The sequence below is a fragment of the Columba livia genome, chromosome 15, assembly GCF_036013475.1.
Source record: "Columba livia isolate bColLiv1 breed racing homer chromosome 15, bColLiv1.pat.W.v2, whole genome shotgun sequence".
Classification (NCBI taxonomy): Eukaryota; Metazoa; Chordata; class Aves; order Columbiformes; family Columbidae; genus Columba; species Columba livia.
The window spans coordinates 16,371,222-16,390,555 of NC_088616.1; the positions used below are offsets into that span (position 1 = coordinate 16,371,222).

The following is a 19,334-nucleotide window of genomic DNA, read 5'->3' on the forward strand; positions in this document are numbered from 1 at the left end:
AGCCCTTCCCCGCCGCTCGCCGCGGCGGCTCCCCCGCCCCAGTGCCGCAGAGGGCCGGGGTGGCGGCCGGGCTGCCCCGCTCCCTCCCCCCGGCCCTCCTCCGGCTCCTTTTTTTTCCCCTGCCCTTCCATGTGGGCAGAGCCCTCTCGCCCCGCGAGCAGGGGCTGCAGCTGGCGGCGGCCCCCACGACTTGTTGTTTGTGGGTTTGGTGCCGGGAGTACCGGGAGGAGGGACGGGGGAGGCGCATGGCAGGGAGGGGAGCGGTAAATGCTGCTCCTCGCCGGAGCCACGCTCCAGACAGGCCACCGCTTCGGAGCGAGCCCCGGAGTCCTCCCTCCGCCAGGAGTTGCAGTTCGTCTCCGATCCCCTTGGGATTTAAACCTTCTTGCATATATATATATATATTTTTTTTTTTTTAATTTTCTTTTTTCCCCTTCTTCCTCCTCCTCGCTTTTTCTCCCGTGCAAAGTGGAGAAGGAACTGCACCAAGGCAGCCCGCGAGATCTTGCAATATTGCTCCGATTTATCACTGCTATTATTCGTAATTAGTTATTATTTTTAACCTCACCCCGCCGGGGAGGGAAGCGGGACCGTTCTCAGCGAGAGAAACAATTCGATCCGTACCAATAAAGATTTTTTTTTTTCCCTTTTTTGAGAAAGGGGCAGAGGGTGGAGGGCGAGCACAGCGGGGTGGGGGAGCAGCCGGCAAACACAGAAATCCCTGAGTCCCGGCGCGGAGCGAGAGGCCGCGGCGGCGGGGGGAGGCGGGACCCAGCGCCGCCCGCCGCGAGGGGGGCAGCCGCCCCAGACAGGTGATGGGCGTTTCGGCTGCGCTCCGGATCGACTCCTTGGGTTTCACTTTGGTCTGATCTAAGCAAATATGCAGAAGTACCGGCTGGTCTAGTCCTAAGAGCCAAGAGGAGCGAGCAAGAGCGGCAGAAAGGAGAGCAGCCACGCTCCCGTAGCGAGGGGAACATACAAACAGCGGCAGCGCCGTAATTAAACCACCACCGCCCCGAGGCAGCCCCGACCCACCCTGGATGCGGAGGACCCCCGAGCCACCCCGCTGCCTTTCCCCTGAGGGATGGTACTGAATTCCTGCGCGGCAGGAGCCGGCCTGCAGCTCCTCTCCATCAGCGTTGCCTTCCCTCCGTGTCTAAAGTGCACTAGACCGAGATGAGGACCTGGGCTTGCGTTTTGCTGATAGGTTTTGGCTACCTGTCCTTTACCTTCTGCGAGGTAGGTGAGAGCGGCTTCCTGCGTTCTCGGTCTCCGGGGCACGCCGCAGCCGGGGGTCGGGGCGAGCCGGTAGCGGAGGGCACGGGGGAGCGGGCTGCCCACCTGGGCTCCGCGGGCATCTCCGCGCCCCGGCCTCGCCGAGAGCGCTCGCCGTGCCCCAGCCCCTGCGCGCCCCAGCCAGAAAGCAAGTTGCCATTTCATGCATGCCAGAGATGAAGGGGAATGACCGTGCATTCCGCTCCGGGGCTGCTGGCTGCCCTTAAAAATTATACAAATAATATATAATGTATATACATATATTACATATTCACGCCCCGAGGGTGCAGAAGGGCTGCGGCTATTTGCAAACAGAGCGGAGCGCGGAGCCGCCTGGCAGCGGCCGCCCCCGCGGCGCACGGCGCTGCACGCAACCGGCCGCGGGCACCGTTAGTGCCGCGGGCAGAAGTTGGTTGGATCCCCCCGCCCTAAAACGCCCCTCCCCGGTGTTCGAAGATCACCCGGCTGAGAGCGGGCGAGGGTCGGGCTCCAGCGCGGAGCCCCGGCTTGGGGTTGCTACAGGTGGCCCCGGTCGAGGCGAGCGCGGTGCTCGGCGCTGCACGGCGACTCTAACTTTTCTTGGGACCGGGTGTACTTGGCACTGGGAGCCCCGGCGTGGGCGCTGGTAGGATGGCGGTGGCCCCGTGGGACACGGTCGCCCTCCTCCTCCCCGGGTCGGGGGAGTCCGCGCCCGCGGTGGGCTTGGGCAGACTTAAGCAGCCGGCTGCCCGGGATGGGTTTCCAGCCGTCGAGCGGGGCTCGGGGAGAGGAGGCGCAGCTGTGCCGGGCACAGGCCGGAGCCCCGCGCAGCCGCCCGCCGGGCCGAGCCGTGGCGCAGTTCCGCAGGCGGCGCGCAGCTCCCGCGGGCGCGCAGGCGGGGGCGGCGGGGAGCGCTCCAGCCCCCGGCGGAGCGGGGGGCGTGGGTGTGTATTTTTTCCCTGCTTTAATCCAAAGATATTCAACAAACACCCTGCACCCTCCATAAACCCCCAAACCCCCAGGCCCCCAGCCCCGAAGCGCTAAATCCCTGGCGCTGCGCGGTGACCCGCCGTGTGTGTGTCTTTGAAGGAGGCCGAGATCCCGCAGGAGCTCATCGAGCGGCTGGCGCACAGCGAGATCCACAGCATCCGCGACTTGCAGCGCCTCCTGGAGATTGACTCCGTAGGTAAATTAGTCCCGTCCTCCTTCCTTCCGCGCCGTCGGCCGCCGCCGCCCCGGGGGGGAGGCACCGCGGGCGGCCGCGGCGCAGCGCCCCGAACGCCTCTCGCCGCTCCGGTGGCGCGGCCCGGGCTGCCTGGCCCCGGGGACGGGAGCCGTGCCGGCCGCAGCCTCCAGAGCCAGGCTGCCCTGGGCAGGGGAGCTTCAGTTCAAAGGGAGGCGGCGGCCAGGGGGCCGAGTGGGAATTAAAACTTCGCGGGGGTTTCAGGGTGGAGAGGGACCTGGTGACCCTCCGTGTGTTCAGACCTCTCCGGCTCTCAGCGGAGAAGAATTTCTGTAAGGTTTGTTGCTGGTCTTGCATTGCTCTGTTATCTTTAAACTACTGTCCTAGAGGTATTTAAAATATTTGAAACAATATTTATGAATGAAGTAATGTCTCTTCAAGCTCTGGGCTTTATTAAAAGGAAAATAAACCGGCCACACTGACTTTAAACAGGAACCTGCGTATGAAGCTTACCCTTAAAAATACACTTTTTTTCCCCAAAAGAAAATATTGCAGGGTTATTTTCTGCATCATTAGGCATGCAAATGGGTGTAGTGAGAACGTGCAGTTCAAACAGATCATTGCAGCAGTAAATCAGGCCTAGAAGCACTGTATTACTGCGTTTCTTATCACTTGGTTTCACTTGATGCACTTTGTTCCTGGTGATTTCTTCCCTTAGTTGAAAGAGAATAAGCCCGGCACCTTTGATGTGCCCAAGGGAAACCTGCATCTTTCTGAAGAGCAAACATGGAGAGAAATGAATGAGTTCTTGCTTGCGTTGGTGCTGGGCCATCTCCTTTTAAACCATATGCTGTGTGTTTTTGTAAAGTCTGCGCCAGGTTCAGTCACCTTCATTCAGTGTTGCAGGATCCTTCTAGAGTTTTAACTCACTGCTTTTTGTATAGTGCTGTATTAATGAGCAGGAATGGACTAGGAACATGTTTTACAGCCGTAGCTTTCAATTTTCATGTTGATTAGGGACCGAATGGTTTCCCATTACACTGAAGATGGGAATATTTCTCTCTTGCACAATACTTTACCAGAGAGGCTAATTACTAATTACCAGATTTGTTGGCATCGGTTTAATATTTTTGGAGAGCAGCGCTTCGTCGTTATTGCTTATCGCTGCAATTAAAGGGCTTTCACAACAGGGAAGGGGTGTGCAGTGCATATTTCCCCACCGAAGGCTGTTTGGGGCCAGACAAGTGCACTACTGCTGAAATCTGGCTCCCAGTGAACGCAGGGGAGGGCTTGGTTGCTGTTGCAGAAGGGCTGGGGCTGAGCGCTGGCCTTTTAAAATACTGCGTGTTTCTGCTGCGTTTGAGGCAGGAATCTGTAGCTACCAGAATACAGTATTTTTTCAAATACCCCAGCGTAAGCAGCACATGCTTCATTTTTAAATACCACTTAGAAAGAGAGCAAAAGTTCACGTGGCTCCATTGCAAGAGAGCAAAGCAGACAAGTGAAGCAGCGGCGGGAGCTGAATAAATCAGTAGATGTAGCAGAGAGAAATTTATTTCACAAAATAATGATTTACCTCGTGGCAAATATTAACCAGGGGGTGCATGACCAAAAATTGAAGAGGTTGGCCACAAGTTTACCATTTGATTTTGCTGTTTTCCTGCAATTTGTCGGTTTAGGAACCATTAGAGAAACAAGACACATAAATATTTGACTATTTCAACATGAAGCAGTAATGCTTTAAGACATGAACTCAGTATTAAAGACTAAAAATATTCAGCCTTTCACCCTGTTCTTGCTTTGTGCTCCTTTGCTGAGCAGGATTGGATCTTCATAGAGTAACTGGTCCTTACTCCCCACATTTGCATTTTCTGAGCACAGTCTTCACTGTCATGAGTAATTCTTATTAAGGGTTTATCACAGTGGCTAATTGAACATTGAAATTAACATGTTTTCTTCATTAAACAGGATCGGGCCTGTTTACTATATTTAGTATTAGCTTGGATTAGCAAATCGAATGTATTCTAGTTGTCCCTGGTAAGATGATATTGCTGAAATGCGTTTCCTTAGGGCCGTCAGTGCGTTTAGCGCAGGGCGAGTTCAGTGGGGGTTTGCACGGTAGATACAGTTCTGTGTCTTAAACTGAGGATCAGAATAAAACCACTCCGGTGCTTATTTTCTCCCTCGTTTTAGTGCATGGTGTTGCCGGTCTTTCTGCATGCGAGTAGCCCTGTTTAAACTCAGTGGGTGGACTTGAGAATTAAGAATGATCTTGTAGGGGAAGAGTTTGCAGGATCAGGCACGCATGCAGAAAATGTCCGATATTCCTGAGCAACAAGGCAGAATCTGTGAAAAATGAAGGGAGAACAGTCATTTCTCTCTCCCGCAATGCAAAGCTTATATTTTTAATTGGAAAAGTAAGTTTTGTAAGGCAGAGTGGGCAGGTTTTTCTTCTATTCTGACAGATTTGGTGTCTACATTGTAGCGCAGAGATGACTGATAACCCCCTTCATAAAATTAGAAACCACACCCCCAGACCATCTGGCATATTACTTAAAGAAAAACACAACCCAACATGGAGCTGATCATTGTATTCAAAAAGGAAAATCCAGGCCAGTTTGTCAGCGCCCAGCGCTGCGAGTCCGGGTCGAAGTCCCTGTAAAGGCAACATACAAATTGTGTTTATATCAGAAAACAGGTTAATTTGCTGCGATTGGGATCCATAGTCAGCGCCAGTTTCGTTGGCGTGACAGAGAGCAGCGTGTGACCCTATTTAAAGCCGAAAGCGTGCGCGATCCCGGGAAGCGGCAGCTGTAGTGTGCGGAGTACAGTTTACTACGAACAGACTCAGCCACCGAAACGGGGGCATTTCCTCGATTCCGCCTGTGAAGCTCTCCTTGGCTTGGCAGCGTGGTTTGTCTCCCCGCGCTTCACCTCTCCCATCTGTCCCGTGGGAGGCAGAGTTCATTTCATCACCTATTATGTTTTCCTCCCGCTGGGAACAGATTTTTCCCGGTCGTCTCCCCGCGTGGGGCAGTTCAGGGCTGAGCGTGCTGCTCGGCATGGTTTGAGGGCATCAACCGCAGGGTCACCTTAGGCCATGTGAATTTAACGGCCTGTGATTAAGAACTGGCAGAGCAGCTTTTGCGAAGCGGAGAAATGTCCTGAATTCGCCCTTAATAGTTTCACGGAAAAGCGTGAGATTGCTGCAGAGCTCAGCCTATTGGAAAATCTCCTGGGGACTTTGTGGCGCTCGAATTAAGGATGTGATGGTGCAGTGTGTTGCCTTTCCTTGCACCTCTTAAACATGACGAGAGGCGGGCATCTGCCATGTGTGTCCTGTGTTTCCCCTCAGACAGAGCAAATACTCCTTCTCCTTTACAGCTGGTCAATCACATCTAGGTAAAGGGGAAAAAAAGCTAAACAAAACAGGATCTTGCAGGCTGCTACTTATATTTCCTTTAATAGATCAAAGTTGAAAACTTAATGACATCGAGCTCTGCATTTGGATGTCAGAAGGGCATATTTTGCATCAGCCAGAAAGAAGATCAAACAAACAGATTGACGTTGCCTTGGGCTTTCTGGCTCTAGGACCGATTTGTAAGGCAGACCATTTCGGTTTATTGTACCTTACATTGAATTCCTGAAAAAAAAGAGATAATGAGAATTTGCTAAGCTGCTGCTGTTGATACCAGAAGTCTTGGACCTGTACTTCTTGGATCCACTTCAGCGTGACATCTGTAAGGGTTTGTGTTAAGACTGCGTATGTCAGAGATTGTATCTGACATAAACTGTTTGGGAAGGAGATGGCAACATGAAAGTATAAATCGGTAAATATAAACTAACAGGAGTCTTAGGATACTTTCCACGTGCTTATTTAGGGAGAAGAGTAGTCACATATTGGCAGAATGTCCCAGGAGCTCTGTGATTTGTACTCCACAGCCCAGTGGAAAAGTGCCAGTTTGACAAAAAAGAACAGTTTCAGCTACACTAATGGATTGACCAAGGCTCATGGCAAGAGTTTTTCTACCCATCGTTGTTGATATGTTGTCAGTACATAGAAGATTACAGAGAAATTTCTTGATCATCTGCCATGAAAGCATTTTTTTGTTATTAAAATGTTAAAAAAGAGAGCGACATTAATCTGGCTCTGTGCAGCATCCTCCATCTTCGCTTAGTGACAAGCAGTGTTCCATTCTAAACTAAGAACCACCCGTGTCTAAGTTTTCTGCTCGAAGCCTCATTTTGTGAGGCACTAAGCACCAATAAACACCTTATCCTGCAATTTCATGCTCTTAAGTCACTACAACTGATGCAGATCAGTTACCAGGCTTCTTTCAGGTCAGATGGAGAGTGTTGTTTGTAATTACTGTACCATCGTTGGTTTAATGAGATAAATGAAAGTCTTCTGGCCACACATCCAGAGTCAATCGTGGGTTTCAAAGGTGACTTTCTGATTTTCCATCCTGGTTGGGCAGGGCTCCCGTTGACTTCAAGATTGCTTGAAGTGCAGTGATTTTCCCATTGACTTCACAGGGCTATGGAATTCCTTCCAAATGCTGGTGAGGTCGGGGGACACCAAGTGCCTTTAGCATTGTAGTGTCTTCTGGCACCAGCCATGTGCTTCATAGTTCTGTTTATTTAAAAAACAGAATCAATGCTGTGTTGATAGAAATGGTACAATTTGTGTTGCATAATGCATTGGGGTTTGTCTGGAAGTTGCTTTGCAGTCTGCTGTGCTAGCTGCGTAGATCTCTTTTCTTAACCCTCACAACGAGACGTGAACTCACAAAATGATATACATGCCTGAGATATGTAGCGAGACAGTGAGATACAGCGCGAGCCAGAGGCCTTCTTCACCTTAGAAATCATCTTCTAAGCAACACATGCTCCTCGACATGTCATTTTGCTTTATAAACATGATGATAGAATATGGCTAATTGCAGCTGAGTTGAGCAGTTATATATAAGCACATGGCTTAACATATTGGTTAGCTGATCATACTATTCCTTTTAGTCTTACCAGTTTCTTTAAACAAGACAGCAAGAAATCAGTCACATTAGGAGGGAGCGGTGCCAGCGCGTTGGACGCAGGATTAGGGCCGGTGCCTCGGGCCGTAGCGCTGGCATCAGCTGTGATTTCTCTTCTCAGCAAGATGTCTGTGCCCACCAAGCAGGTCGGATTAGAGGCATTAGTTTTTTGTTTAGTCTTTTCTAAACACTGCATGCGGACAGGGATACTTCTCGCTCTGAGCCCGGCCTGGGTCTTAGGCTGAGCAGAGCTCACGCTGCTTCCTTTTGAGTATCGCTTCAAATCGGCTCGAGCCGAGGGAGAGGTTGTGGCAGCTCGAGGCTGCCAAAAAGGAGCTGGGTCTGAGGGTGTTGGGTGGCTGAGCGGAAGAGGGCTGGAGGAGGACCAGAGCGGATCCTCGTCTTGCACGGCAGCGGTCGGGGTCAGGGCATGGCCCGGTGACACCGCAGTGGGTGCGGGAGACCCGGCCCCGCGCCCCAGCTCAGTGCAGACTTTCCGTGGGGTCTCAGGCGAGCCGTTTTATTCGCCCCACTGATGAGTTTTATGGAATATGGGCTACAATATGACAGGACTGGGACTGCGGATAAGGCCTGCTGTCAGCTAACCAGGTTCCAAAATTTCCCGTTGAAATCAATGGGAAACAAGCACTCTACATAGGAAGCAGGAGCCAGCTTATTTGGGTAAATGGAGAGTCTGGATTTCACACTGACTTGTTTCAGACAAGGATCCGTTCAGCTGATGAGGAGAGCAGACAGGACCCGCGGGTGATCCTGGCACTACCTCTTGGACCTCTCATTTCATCTCTTAGATAGTGTTTCCAATGAGTGGAGAGGGACCCCAGGGCACAGAGCTCCTTCTGAGGTGCTGAAGGTACCGCTCTCTTCACGTCCTACCAGGCTCTGCTGGTGATTTCACCAGCTTCATGCTCTTCAGGGCAGGATTTCCTGCGGGGAGGAGGAGCTGGTTTGTTTGTAGAGCAAATCCTTACGATGTGCGTTACTAATACGGCTGAGAATAAAACCAGTTCCAGGGTCACAATCAGCTGTGGATGCAGAGTGAACTGGCAGCGGGGTGCGTGACAGTGCAGAAGACACAGGAGCGTGAGATGTTGTAGCGTGTAGAGAAGGTAACTGAGTACTGTGTAATAACCATCACGGTTTTCTTTGGAGCCAGCAGTGAAACCTTGAGGCTCTGCCGTGACGTTGCGGAGGGCACTCCGAGCAGCAGTGTGCTGAAAGTCTTAGTTTTGGTGCACTGGAATCTGCTCGCGGCCCTCGGTTTGCTTACATTGCCCTGATCCCCTGTTTGCAGACTGTGCTCGTCGCTCTCGGAACCCCACGGCACGGGACACGACCCGGACTGCTTCACTTAACAAAACTAAATAGTTGGAGCGGTTGTTTTGTTGTTTTTTATGATAAATGAAATGCCAAGTTTTCCGTCCTTGCTTTTTCTCATGGCCCTTTAACCCATGTGGTAGGCTTATTTAGGGAACAAGACAAGCCTGGATGCCGTCCCAGAGTTTGCAGTAGCTTCAGATGCCCCTCCAAAGGTTAGGATACTTCACAGGGGATTTGTTCTGCAACAGAGAGGCTGAAAGGAAACCCATGCTAGTTACTTTTTGCTTTTGATTCTGTCCTAGTACTGCCCTGAAAACCAAGCGAATTTACAGAGGCAGCATTGTTGCTGTTGGGTGTGTAATACCATATTTTCTACCATAGCCTCATGCCAGAACTTCAAAAACCTTCTCGCAAGAAACATTTTGAGTGCAATATTATTGTTCTTACTTCTGCACCTTTCCAGGAAGAAAAGCTTTATTATGCCTTTCACATAAAAATGCAACTGTTCTGCTTTAGATACGGTTTTGTGTCACAGAGTGTGCACTGTTTCTGGGGGCTTGCACTGACATGGATATTAGAATTAAATTGTGCATGCTTATACATGACATGTAGTGTTTATGTCTTCCTTGCCCTATGCCCTTGCAGTTGCAGTGGCAGGAGTTACCTTACGCTAATTGCAGCAGGATTTGGTCTTGTGCCTACGAGCAGCACAGATTTCTATGTATGGAACAGCACTGTAGTGACCTTCATGCGAATAACATACCTGAGGTTTAATATTTTGTTTCCTGTTCTAGGATACGATGATGTTTCAGAAACAAACTTGAGATCCTATAGTGTTCATTCTGCTAAACATGTGCAAGACAACCGTCCTGTGCCCATTCGCAGAAAAAGAAGCATTGGTAAGAAAACAGCTATTTGTACTTGGGGAGCAAAACCAGGGGGTGCTTGTGGTCAGCCAAGCAGGACATTTCACTGGGAAAATGTGACATGCACAAAGGAAAAAAGGCCATTTCTAGTTCCTGCCCTCCTTTTTGCACAGAACAAGCCGTTGCCTGAGAAGCTGTCTTCTGGAGGGTGTCCATAGCAGACAGACAAGCACAAATTCTTTACATTCACTTTCTTGTTGCAGCATGTTAGAAAGCTAGACCTTGGTTGGAAAATGCTGTGATATTCCATGTATAATTCATAGTGTGGGGAACAACTACAGCAGTGTGCTTTAAAAAACACCAACAGTTGGTAGAGTTTTCAGTACAGAAGCTCCACAAAAGGAAACAGCTTGACTCTTTATTCCAAAGAAAAAAACAGTTTATCCGAAAAATTAAAAGCCATTGATGGGAACGCTGGCGCATTGATTTGCTTCACTGCACAGGGCAGCAGGCGTGTTTACAGGGGGATATTTTTATTATTAAACAATAATGATGGTGAAAGCCCAAATACACATTTAGAGAGATGTTGATGAATTTTAGGATAGGACGCCTGTAGAGAGCAGCGGTTCCGCCACAGCCTGCTACACGCGGCACCTCGCTCTGCAGGGTGGCGAATGCCTCCCATAAACAACAGTGAGACCTGGATACGCTCAATAACTCGCAGGAGTTGCCATCTACCTTGCAGTATTTGATCCATTAGTTTTCTTGAGTTTGTGGCGCTGAGGGTTGAAAAGAAGAACTTCTCACTCTATTTAGCCGTCTGAAGCGCATCTCTTTCAGAACCCAGCCTAGATTTTCATGTTACAGGCACTTCTTGTGCTTCAGAAGTGACTGAAGAAGTGCAGGCAGTGTTCCAGTCCCTGACACATCCACCCCAAAGCCGTCCCTGCTTCCACTGCGAGGCAAACAATCCAAGCTGCCTCCAGAGAACTCCCCATCAAGCAAGTTGTCCCTGCAATTATTTTCTGGACTCTTTTGAATTATTGGCTGGACTTCTTAGGCAGTCCGTGAGCTGAGAAGGATACGTGGTTTGGATTTTTCATGGCGGCAGCGCAGAGTCACTCTATGACCCCCATGTGGCTGAAATTGTTCTTCACAAGCTCACCTTCCCTGAGCCCAGAAGGCTGTTGTTTTAGCTACAGGTTTTCTGGTCGTACCACTCTTGTGGTTTTGCCTCATTCAAGAAATAACAAATTAAATACAACCCACCGTGTACAAAGCTTTGATAGCTGCACTCAGAAAAAGTTACATTTGCCCTTTGGGATGGCAGATGGATGGACTCCCAGAGGTGGGGATGTAAAGGAAACCCAAGACTTGGAATTTTCAAGCTGGTGCAGGTTGTTTCCCTGCTGAGCCGATTCGGGTGTGATACACATATCCCCAACGCACCTTCTGTGGTGGCGTTTGCCAGGTGTTGTGTGTTTGTGTGATAATACATGTGCAATGGTGACCCCAATGTTGTAAAACAACAGCTGCAGTTACGCGGTCACCACGGGGCTGTATTGGAGGATCATCCAACCCTGTTTTGCTGTCACTTCTGAAGAGCCAGGGTTGTCTTATCTAACAGCCTTTGCTCCCAGCTGTGTCGGGAGCCAGACCCCTTAATTCAGGGCTGGGCTTTTGGGAGTGTTTCTCTAGGGTAGCACACCTGGTTTAGCGGTGGGCAGGTGGTACTCAGACCGAGAACATCATCTCAACCCGCCCATGCCGCTCATAAATGGCGTTAGTAGAGTGTCTGGGTGCTCACCTGGCAGTGTGACTCCTCTTGTGTTCGCAGAGGAAGCCATCCCGGCTGTCTGCAAAACACGGACGGTTATATACGAGATACCTCGGAGCCAGATCGATCCCACCTCCGCCAACTTCTTGATATGGCCGCCCTGTGTGGAGGTGAAACGTTGCACGGGCTGTTGCAACACCAGCAGCGTCAAGTGCCAGCCGTCGCGGATACACCACAGAAGCGTCAAGGTGAGCAAATCGGGGCTGCACGGCCTGAAAAGGGTCCTCTGAAGTCTAGAAACTCCAGGTATTCTTGTGGCTGTTCTGGGGGAGCTGGATTTTATTACCCATCCTCGTAGCCGCAGGGTCCGATACAACACTCCTCTCCGATCCGAGTGGGCAGATGGCCTTTTCAAGTTACATGATCGCTGGAGAATCTTGGGATTGGATTTGATTTTCACAGGATTCCCTTTAGGTTTTTCTTTTTTTAATGAGAATAAAGTTGATTGTGTCTTTCCCATGATCTCGCACAGTACAAATCTTAAGAGTTAAGAAGATAAAATGACTCAGGGGGCATTGGACTTAAAAAAATAAATAAATCACAGTGTGGAATGCTGTTTTCTTAATTAAATATTATGCAGCCTAAATTGGGCTTTTATATTTGACAACATAACACTTTTGATCTGAAAAAATGTGTTTCAAATTATCTTACCCCAGGGATAGAAGACTCAGCGGCTTCATGCTGTATTTACTCATTAGACAAAATCCCTGTTGCAATTTTCCAGTAAATATTACGTGAAATATTTCTTATGTTCATTCGCCTTCGCTGTGTTCTAATTTTTATCAGTATTTAAACAAGTACTGTTGATTTACATCCATGTGTCGGAGATTAGACTTACTCCGAGCATTTATATTGTTAAGACTATGAGTTCTTGTTGCCCTAAGTATTTTAAGAGCAGAATTTTACAAAACCCAACACATTCTTGAACATAAAATTGCCCGGTAGAGCACCCAGATCACTGTGCTTGCCATGGATTTCCTATTGAGAAAGGTGCTGTTAATGTAGCCCTGGGTGTCCTGGATACAAAATAAGGCATCTAAGCCGTTTCATTGTTTTTCATGCACACAGACCTGCATCTGAGCAGATTTTGCTTTTTAAATTGTCTGAACATACGAAAAATGTTTTAACACCCAAATAAGCTGCAGAAACATCTGAACGTATTCCCTCAGTCTTTCCCCAAATAATGATACTCTACGCTCACTTGCTGCCCTTTCTTAGCAGGATACGCTTTGCAGAAACAAGTTAAAATGGGGAAGAAGATTGGGATCAATAAGTTTGGGGCTGAGAGCAAACTGGGGGAGTTGAAGCACTACAGCTGTAAACCATCCAGAGCAGGAGCTAAACAGCAAGTGCCTCAGGGTTGTAATACCTAGTGCTGTTGCCTTTGGGTTTGATGCAGCTTCCAGTTAGTTTTGTGTAGCAGTTTGTGCTTACGAAGCAGCTCGAGGTGCCCAGCAAAGAGCTGAGCTGTGCGTTGTGAACTTGCTGTTGGTGCCTGTGTGCGACATTGCAGCCCTGTGCCTGTGCCCTGCCCCTGCGGCGGTGGGGAAGAGCACGGGCAGAGCGGTCTGGCTGTCACAGTCCCCGCTGCTGGGGACACCGAGGGTTCCCTGGAAGCTGCAAACCCCACAACGTGCCCCAGCACGCTGCCATGTTAAAGAAATCAGAGTTTCTCATTCAGTCTGCTGAAAGCGGTGTTAGTCCTTTTAGGTTTGCCTTCATTTTAGTAGGGCGCAAGCTAAAAGTAGGCTCAGCTGAGCAGCTGCTCTTTGTGGCTGTGTAAATATATTGCCACCAGCAATATCAATATACATCAGCCAGTTTTGGAGGACTATTTTATTTCCAAAGCTGCAAGACTGCCCCAAACAGTCATTAAGTAGAAAGGGGGAAAAACGGACAAGAGGTCAAGCAGGAACAGGATGTTCATTGTAAAGGTTGTAGGCTGACCCCACTGTCACACCAGGAATTTCTGAACAGAATCCATGTTTATGCCCTCTGGAGTCAGAGCCTCTTGTAGCTTGGGTATAACGGATGGTTTTATGAGGCTTTTGCCAGTCCTGCGATCAGTGCTGAATGTCTGCTCATGCTGTTCAGTAGCTGGTCGGAGCGAGGGTCTCTGCAGAGGGAGGGGAGCGCGTTTGCAGAGCCTTCTCAGCTGGTCCCCCTGTGTTTTCCCCTGATGTCAGGCTGCATAAAAGCCCCCTTTTGATTAAACATTGAAAAGGCTTTCCCCGCTTCCTCCTCATTGACAAGGTAGTGAGATCATAGCTGGCCCATTCACACTAGAAAAATGTTCACCCAGAAAGGTCAGCAAGTGGGTTTGCATCATCCGACGGGTGAAAGCAAAGGATGTTTCCTTTGTCTTACTGAGGGCCACTGGAGTCAAGGTTAAGAGACGGTTGTGCCGCATGGGAGGAGCAGCGGAGGTGTTTGTGTTGGGGCATTTCTTTCTTGGGAACGTGGTTCAAAGGCTGTGGGGTTCCGGGATGTTCTTACTTGGCCTTCACTGAGCTTGGGAATTGGAGCTGGAACCCCGCGCTGGGGTTGCTGGTGGAACAGCTTCCCCCAAATGGATCCTCCAGGGTTTCCCCTTCGTGGGGTAGATGGATAAAGGGTGGGTTTCCTCTGCACCATAAGAGGGTGAGATGGTGGGAGCACAGCCTCCTGGTCCCAAAGAAATCTCGGCTTGGCAAGCTGCACCTGTACAGCGCTGCAGAAATCAAACAGAAATAGCACGGCTGGGTGGGAGTTGCCCTTTGATCGGAAGGAGAGGATTGCGTTTCTGTCCGGATAGAGAAGTGGTGATGAGGTTTGGTGAGTTAGAGGTGTTGGTGTCTGTTACAAATATGTTTCCTTTCCTGTCTGCAAAAGCATTTCAGTAACATCTGCAGATTCTGTTGCTTCTGCTGCTTGCGAGAGCAAGTATTTACCAAGTAGCAGACCGTGATTTATCTGGGGCGTTTCTGAACTGAGACTTCCCAAGAGGTTTCTCATCGTGTTGAGCATGATGTTCTTCATGTGTTTGGTCACAGCAGCGAATAACAGTTAATATTATAGAGCAAATCCTGCCTATACTGCTAGTTTTGAACAGCCAAGCTGAGTATCATGGTTGTTTGCAGCAATGCTTATTTCCAATCTAAGAAACAAGAATCTAAAACCACTCCATCTACCTCAGCTTTGCCTTCTGCTTGGCCTTGAGCCATAGCTGTATCAGCTTTAGCCATTGCTGAATATTCAATGTTGAGCTGATTTGGGGAAATTTAACCCAGTATATTCTTACAGTAAATTGAGGCAAAGACCCAGAGAAAAGGAGCTGGAAAGGGGGGAATGCAGGAGCGTCTCCTCAGCTCATATCTGGGGTTGTCCAAAGGGCTTTTGAAGAGAGATGGGAAAGAAATGCAAGAATTCAGAGGGAGTTGTTCAGCAGCCCCCAGCCCCTGACGAGGTTCAAAAGGCCTTGCAGAACCAATTGCGTGTGTAGGAAAAATGGCTGTATATGTAATGTTTGCAGGTTTAAGAACATTTTTCTTCCGTGACTGTTTCTGTCATCAGGATAAACAGCACTTTGATTTTAGCTGTGGCTTAACTGGAGATTAACAGCACTTGGTTGGGACCTGCGGGCAGGACCAGCTGGCAGGTATCAAAGGTCAGTTTAAGAATGGGGGACAAGACAGAAAACCAGAAAGAGGGGCCCGCAGAGGCTGAGAGGAACCCCGCCATGGGCGGTCACCCAGCACAGGGTCTGGCTGCTCGCAGGGGAGAGGGGACACAGGGACCCCACACGAGCCGTCTCTCCCTGGAGCGGGTGGTGGGTTTGCTGCAGCACCCTCCAGTTGTGCCCCCGGGCCGTCCCTCTGTGTGTGCTCAGGACAGGGCACCCCTGGTCCTCACTCCCCAGCAGGGAAAACTCTCCCTACCCCACCCCAAATAACTGTGCACCAGGCTTTGCTGAGGAAGGGGTTTTGCCGGAGGAGCGCACCGTGAGTGTCTTCAGTGCGTGTTTTGGGATGGGAGGCTGCCGGGATCTGAGGTGGCAGGGCTGCCCGCCACTCGCCGTGCTGCCCGTGCAGGGGAGGCAGCACAGCTGGCAAGGCAGGAACATCTGGCACGGCATGCACAGCTGGCAGGGCATGCACAGCTGGCACGGTGTGTCCTGCAGGCATGGTGCGAGTCGTGCCCTCCTGCCCATGGACTTGCCAGGCCCCGCAGAATCCCTGATCCCCGTCTGGTGCCTCTATGCGCTGTTGACTTATGTCTTCCTTGCAGACTTGATGGCTGTAAAGGTCATGGTTGCAAGATGAAGGTATTTTTTTTCCTCCACTGTATCAGTATGCCTTTATTTCAGTGTGGAAGAAAAGCATTCATTTGTTCTTTGGTTTTATTTCCTGGCCTGTATTTAACGATCCATCCCATGAGTTTTTGCTGTTGTGAGGAATTTTCTGTGCTCAGACTTCTTTTGCAACGTCCTGCCCATGATGAATATTGGCTTTGTGCTAGGGGCGTTTTGGCCATTTCTGCTTACAGTCTTGTTCTTTTCCTGCTATTATTACCTGATTCCATCTCTCCTGGAGAAGCTCTGGGAAAGGTGTTCCTATTACATTTCCGTTAGGCCACATGTTTTTATCAGATTTTATTTTCATTTTTACTTAGCCACCACACCTCGAGACAGTACATAGAGTCCACAGTGATGCAAGTGTGGTGCCACTGATTATACATCATTTAACGAAGCTGGTCAGTTATTTCACTGCCTTTCTTTTAGAGAGTTTTTAGGTAGCAATACTTTGTGGTTTGAGAGGATTTGAGGATTTTCAGTTTTGTTGCATTAGAGACAAGTAAAAGAAGCTGATGTTGGTTTGTTGAGGACCGAGCATCTCCACGCATGTGTAATACACTTAAACTGTGCAGGAGACACTGGGGAGACAAATACAAGGAAGAAACAAAGATGCTAACACAGGGCCAAATCCTGTGCTGTTCGCTTAGCTGTCCCTGTTCATACCCACTGAAAATGTGACCTGCATGTGTCATTGTTCTAGACGAGCATCCCGTGTGGCAGCAGGTGTCAGCAGGTGACACGAGCACAGCAACTTACCCCGTTTGTGCTGCTCCAGTTGGAGTGTTCGCAACATCTTCCAAAACAGCATTCCTTCAACTTGTGTAGCATGAAGTAGGGCAGTGGAACGTGTGCTAGATTGTACTTTAACTACAATAAAAACCAGCTTTGAATTGCTGTATAAATTCATTATGTTCTTCAAAGTATTATCTTGGTTTTTTTTCCCTTTTGTTTAATACCAAATAGCCACAGAACTGCATGTATCTTGATGTTTGGAAAACCAAGCAAAACAAGGACAGACTTTAAAAAGCTTGATTACAGTTTATTTTTGTTGCGCGTAGTTTTCAATACGGCTGGCTTATTCGAACAGCTGTAATAAGCATGGCAGATCTGAAAGCTATTTCGTGATTCCTGGGCCTCGTTCTTTGATGATGGAGGTGTCTTAATTACTGTTTGTTTTTGTAAATCTTAAGGATTCGTCATCCTTTGATGCCAGATGACTCAGTTGTACCATACATTTTCAAATCTTTGTGTTCCAAGGCTTGATGGAGTTGGGTTCTGGTAGGAGATTTGACCACGAAGTATTTCAGCAGAAGCATTCTTGTTTGTCACGGCCAGCTCTTAATTTGTTTATATGGAGATCTGATAGTTTTGCATGGTACCTTTCAGTGTGGACACTTCGGTTATTGCATCTGTCTCTCTGCAACTTTGGTTTGCTGGGTAAATGGAAATGATCTCCAGATCCTGTTGACGGAAGAGGTGGGTCTGAACTGGCTCCATGGACGCCAAGGCAGATCTCCCATCAGCTGCAGTGACACCAGGATTTTGCTTCTGTTCCTGTCATTCCGCGGCCCTTGGTAGTTTGTGTCCGCAGAGCTAGAAGAGTGATTCTGGAACTGGAATGTGTTTAGTTTTGTTTTTCCCCAGTGGCACTGTTCTCCTTTTGGGAGGGCCAGGGAATGATTTTCTTAGTATAAAGGTTGATTGGGAGCATTAAATCCCTACCAAGCACACGAGTAAACCATTACTGGCAAAGTCTAGTGTAATTGTGGATGCTGAATTTGGTAGTAACTGCAGCTTTTGGGTCAGACTTTACAGCTCTGTCGTGTTGCTTCTGCAGAGACAACCAGCCTCTTCTGTCCTTCTAATTTATAACGCACACCTGTACTATGTAGTCTTCCCATTTGCAAGGGCAGCAACATCGCAGCCCCCTTTTGTGACAGATAAATCACTAGTAGGACTGAGAGGCCATGATTTAGTTTCATCAATTTCCATTGCAGGCAAATGATTATCACCTATTCATGCAGTGTTTAACACAACTGTAACCTGAACACCGGACCCCTTGCACACTGTTGAGCACTCCCTCTGCCCACATAGTGCTGTATTCCTTGACACGGCCGTGATTATCATGCCCGTAACACTTAGTGCAAGTCTACACGCAGCGTCCCACAGCCCATGTCGGCACCCAGCTCGTCCGTGTTCTTGCCCCCTGTTCCGTTCCTCCTCTTCTGGCTGCCGAGTTGGTCAGGACGTCCTCTTGTTCGGTGTCCCCGCGCCCCAACGTCCTCCTTTTCCACATTGGTTCCCTTCGGATGAGAGACCCACATGTATCCGGAGCTGCTTCAGGATGCTCCTTCCTCCAGCCTCACCTTGCCCTCCAGACTTGGTTGTTTTAAGGATGCTTTGACCCAAAGTGGAGCGGTGCAGTTGGAAGCAGTTGAATGGATGGAGAGGAATAGTGGGAATAGTGCATTTGCCAGCTATCCGAAATAAAGTCAGATACTGGATCCAGTTTACGAGTGATAGTTCCCTTGGACCTGAGAACAGTGCATGGGGGCTCCTGTGAACGAGTCCTAGGTCATTGCAAGGAGTGAGTAGGGTTGAGTTGCTGCTTTCTAAGCTGATATTCAGACCCTGGTTGTGTAAAGAGTTGGGCACTTAACTTGCAGAGGGCTCTGGAGACACCAGTTTTAAATGATAAAACCTATTCCAAACCAACCTAATGCCTTCACTGTGAGCCTGCAGCTTAAGAGCAGTGGTTAGGTCAACATGAGCACAAGATCAAGCTGGAAGTGGCAGTCTGCAGGAACAACCGCTGGTGTGAATCTGTATGAAAGTTTATTGTGATGTATGTGAAAACTGAGTTGCTTAAAGCTTCAAAATGAAGGGGAAATTGTTTTATCTCTCGGGGGAAAAGAAAATTGTTTCAAACTGCTGAACTTGAATAAACAAATAGTCTGTGCACTAAATGGTTACACGATGCACAATTAAGATAAAACGTGATTAGTATGCTAACATTTTATATTGGTTTGGCTACATTAAAAAATAGATGTAGTTATCTGTCTTCAGCTCTGAACTATGACTGTGTTAATGTGTCTCAGTACATACCTCATCGTATTTTATAGGTGGCAAAAGTGGAATATGTTAGAAAAAAGCCAAAATTAAAAGAAGTTCTGGTGAGATTAGAAGAGCATATGGAATGCACCTGTACATCATCAAATACTAATTCAGATTATAGAGAAGAAGAAACTGGTATGTTTTCCTTTTATTTTTGCATTAATGCTGATGTCATATGGACTTTATTTTTATATTAGTAAAGAATGTAAAGCGAACTTTGCTTCCAGTGAACTCAGCAGAGAAGCTCCCAGCTGCTTCTCTGTGTGCTGAAGATACAAAATTAGGGACAGTTTGTGCTGGATAGAGTTGGGATTTGAAGTTTAAAGTGTGTCAGTTCTCATTAGGTTAGCCTTTAAATAAATGCAAATGTCCAATAGGA

The 19,334-nt window shown here is 48.7% G+C and overlaps 1 protein-coding gene across 6 annotated transcripts in view; it reads left to right on the top strand.

Annotated features, from left to right (window-relative positions):
* Positions 1-766: 766 nt before the first annotated feature.
* Positions 767-19,334, top strand: part of PDGFA (platelet derived growth factor subunit A) — a 33,865-nt gene continuing 15,297 nt past the window's right edge. For 3 of the 6 annotated variants that reach the window (XR_010466410.1, XR_010466409.1, XM_065031580.1), the window contains exons 1-5: positions 799-1,239; positions 2,344-2,440; positions 9,600-9,704; positions 11,509-11,696; positions 18,964-19,090. Coding sequence is in view for 3 of the 6 variants with exons in the window: in XM_065031580.1 (XP_064887652.1) it covers positions 1,177-1,239; positions 2,344-2,440; positions 9,600-9,704; positions 11,509-11,696; positions 18,964-19,090 (580 nt within the window). In the remaining 3 variants the exon portion in view is untranslated. Of the gene's footprint in view, positions 1,240-2,343; positions 2,441-9,599; positions 9,705-11,508; positions 11,697-18,963; positions 19,091-19,334 lie in introns of all 6 variants that reach the window. The other 3 variants (XM_065031581.1, XM_065031579.1, XR_010466411.1) reach the window with 3 other exon arrangements.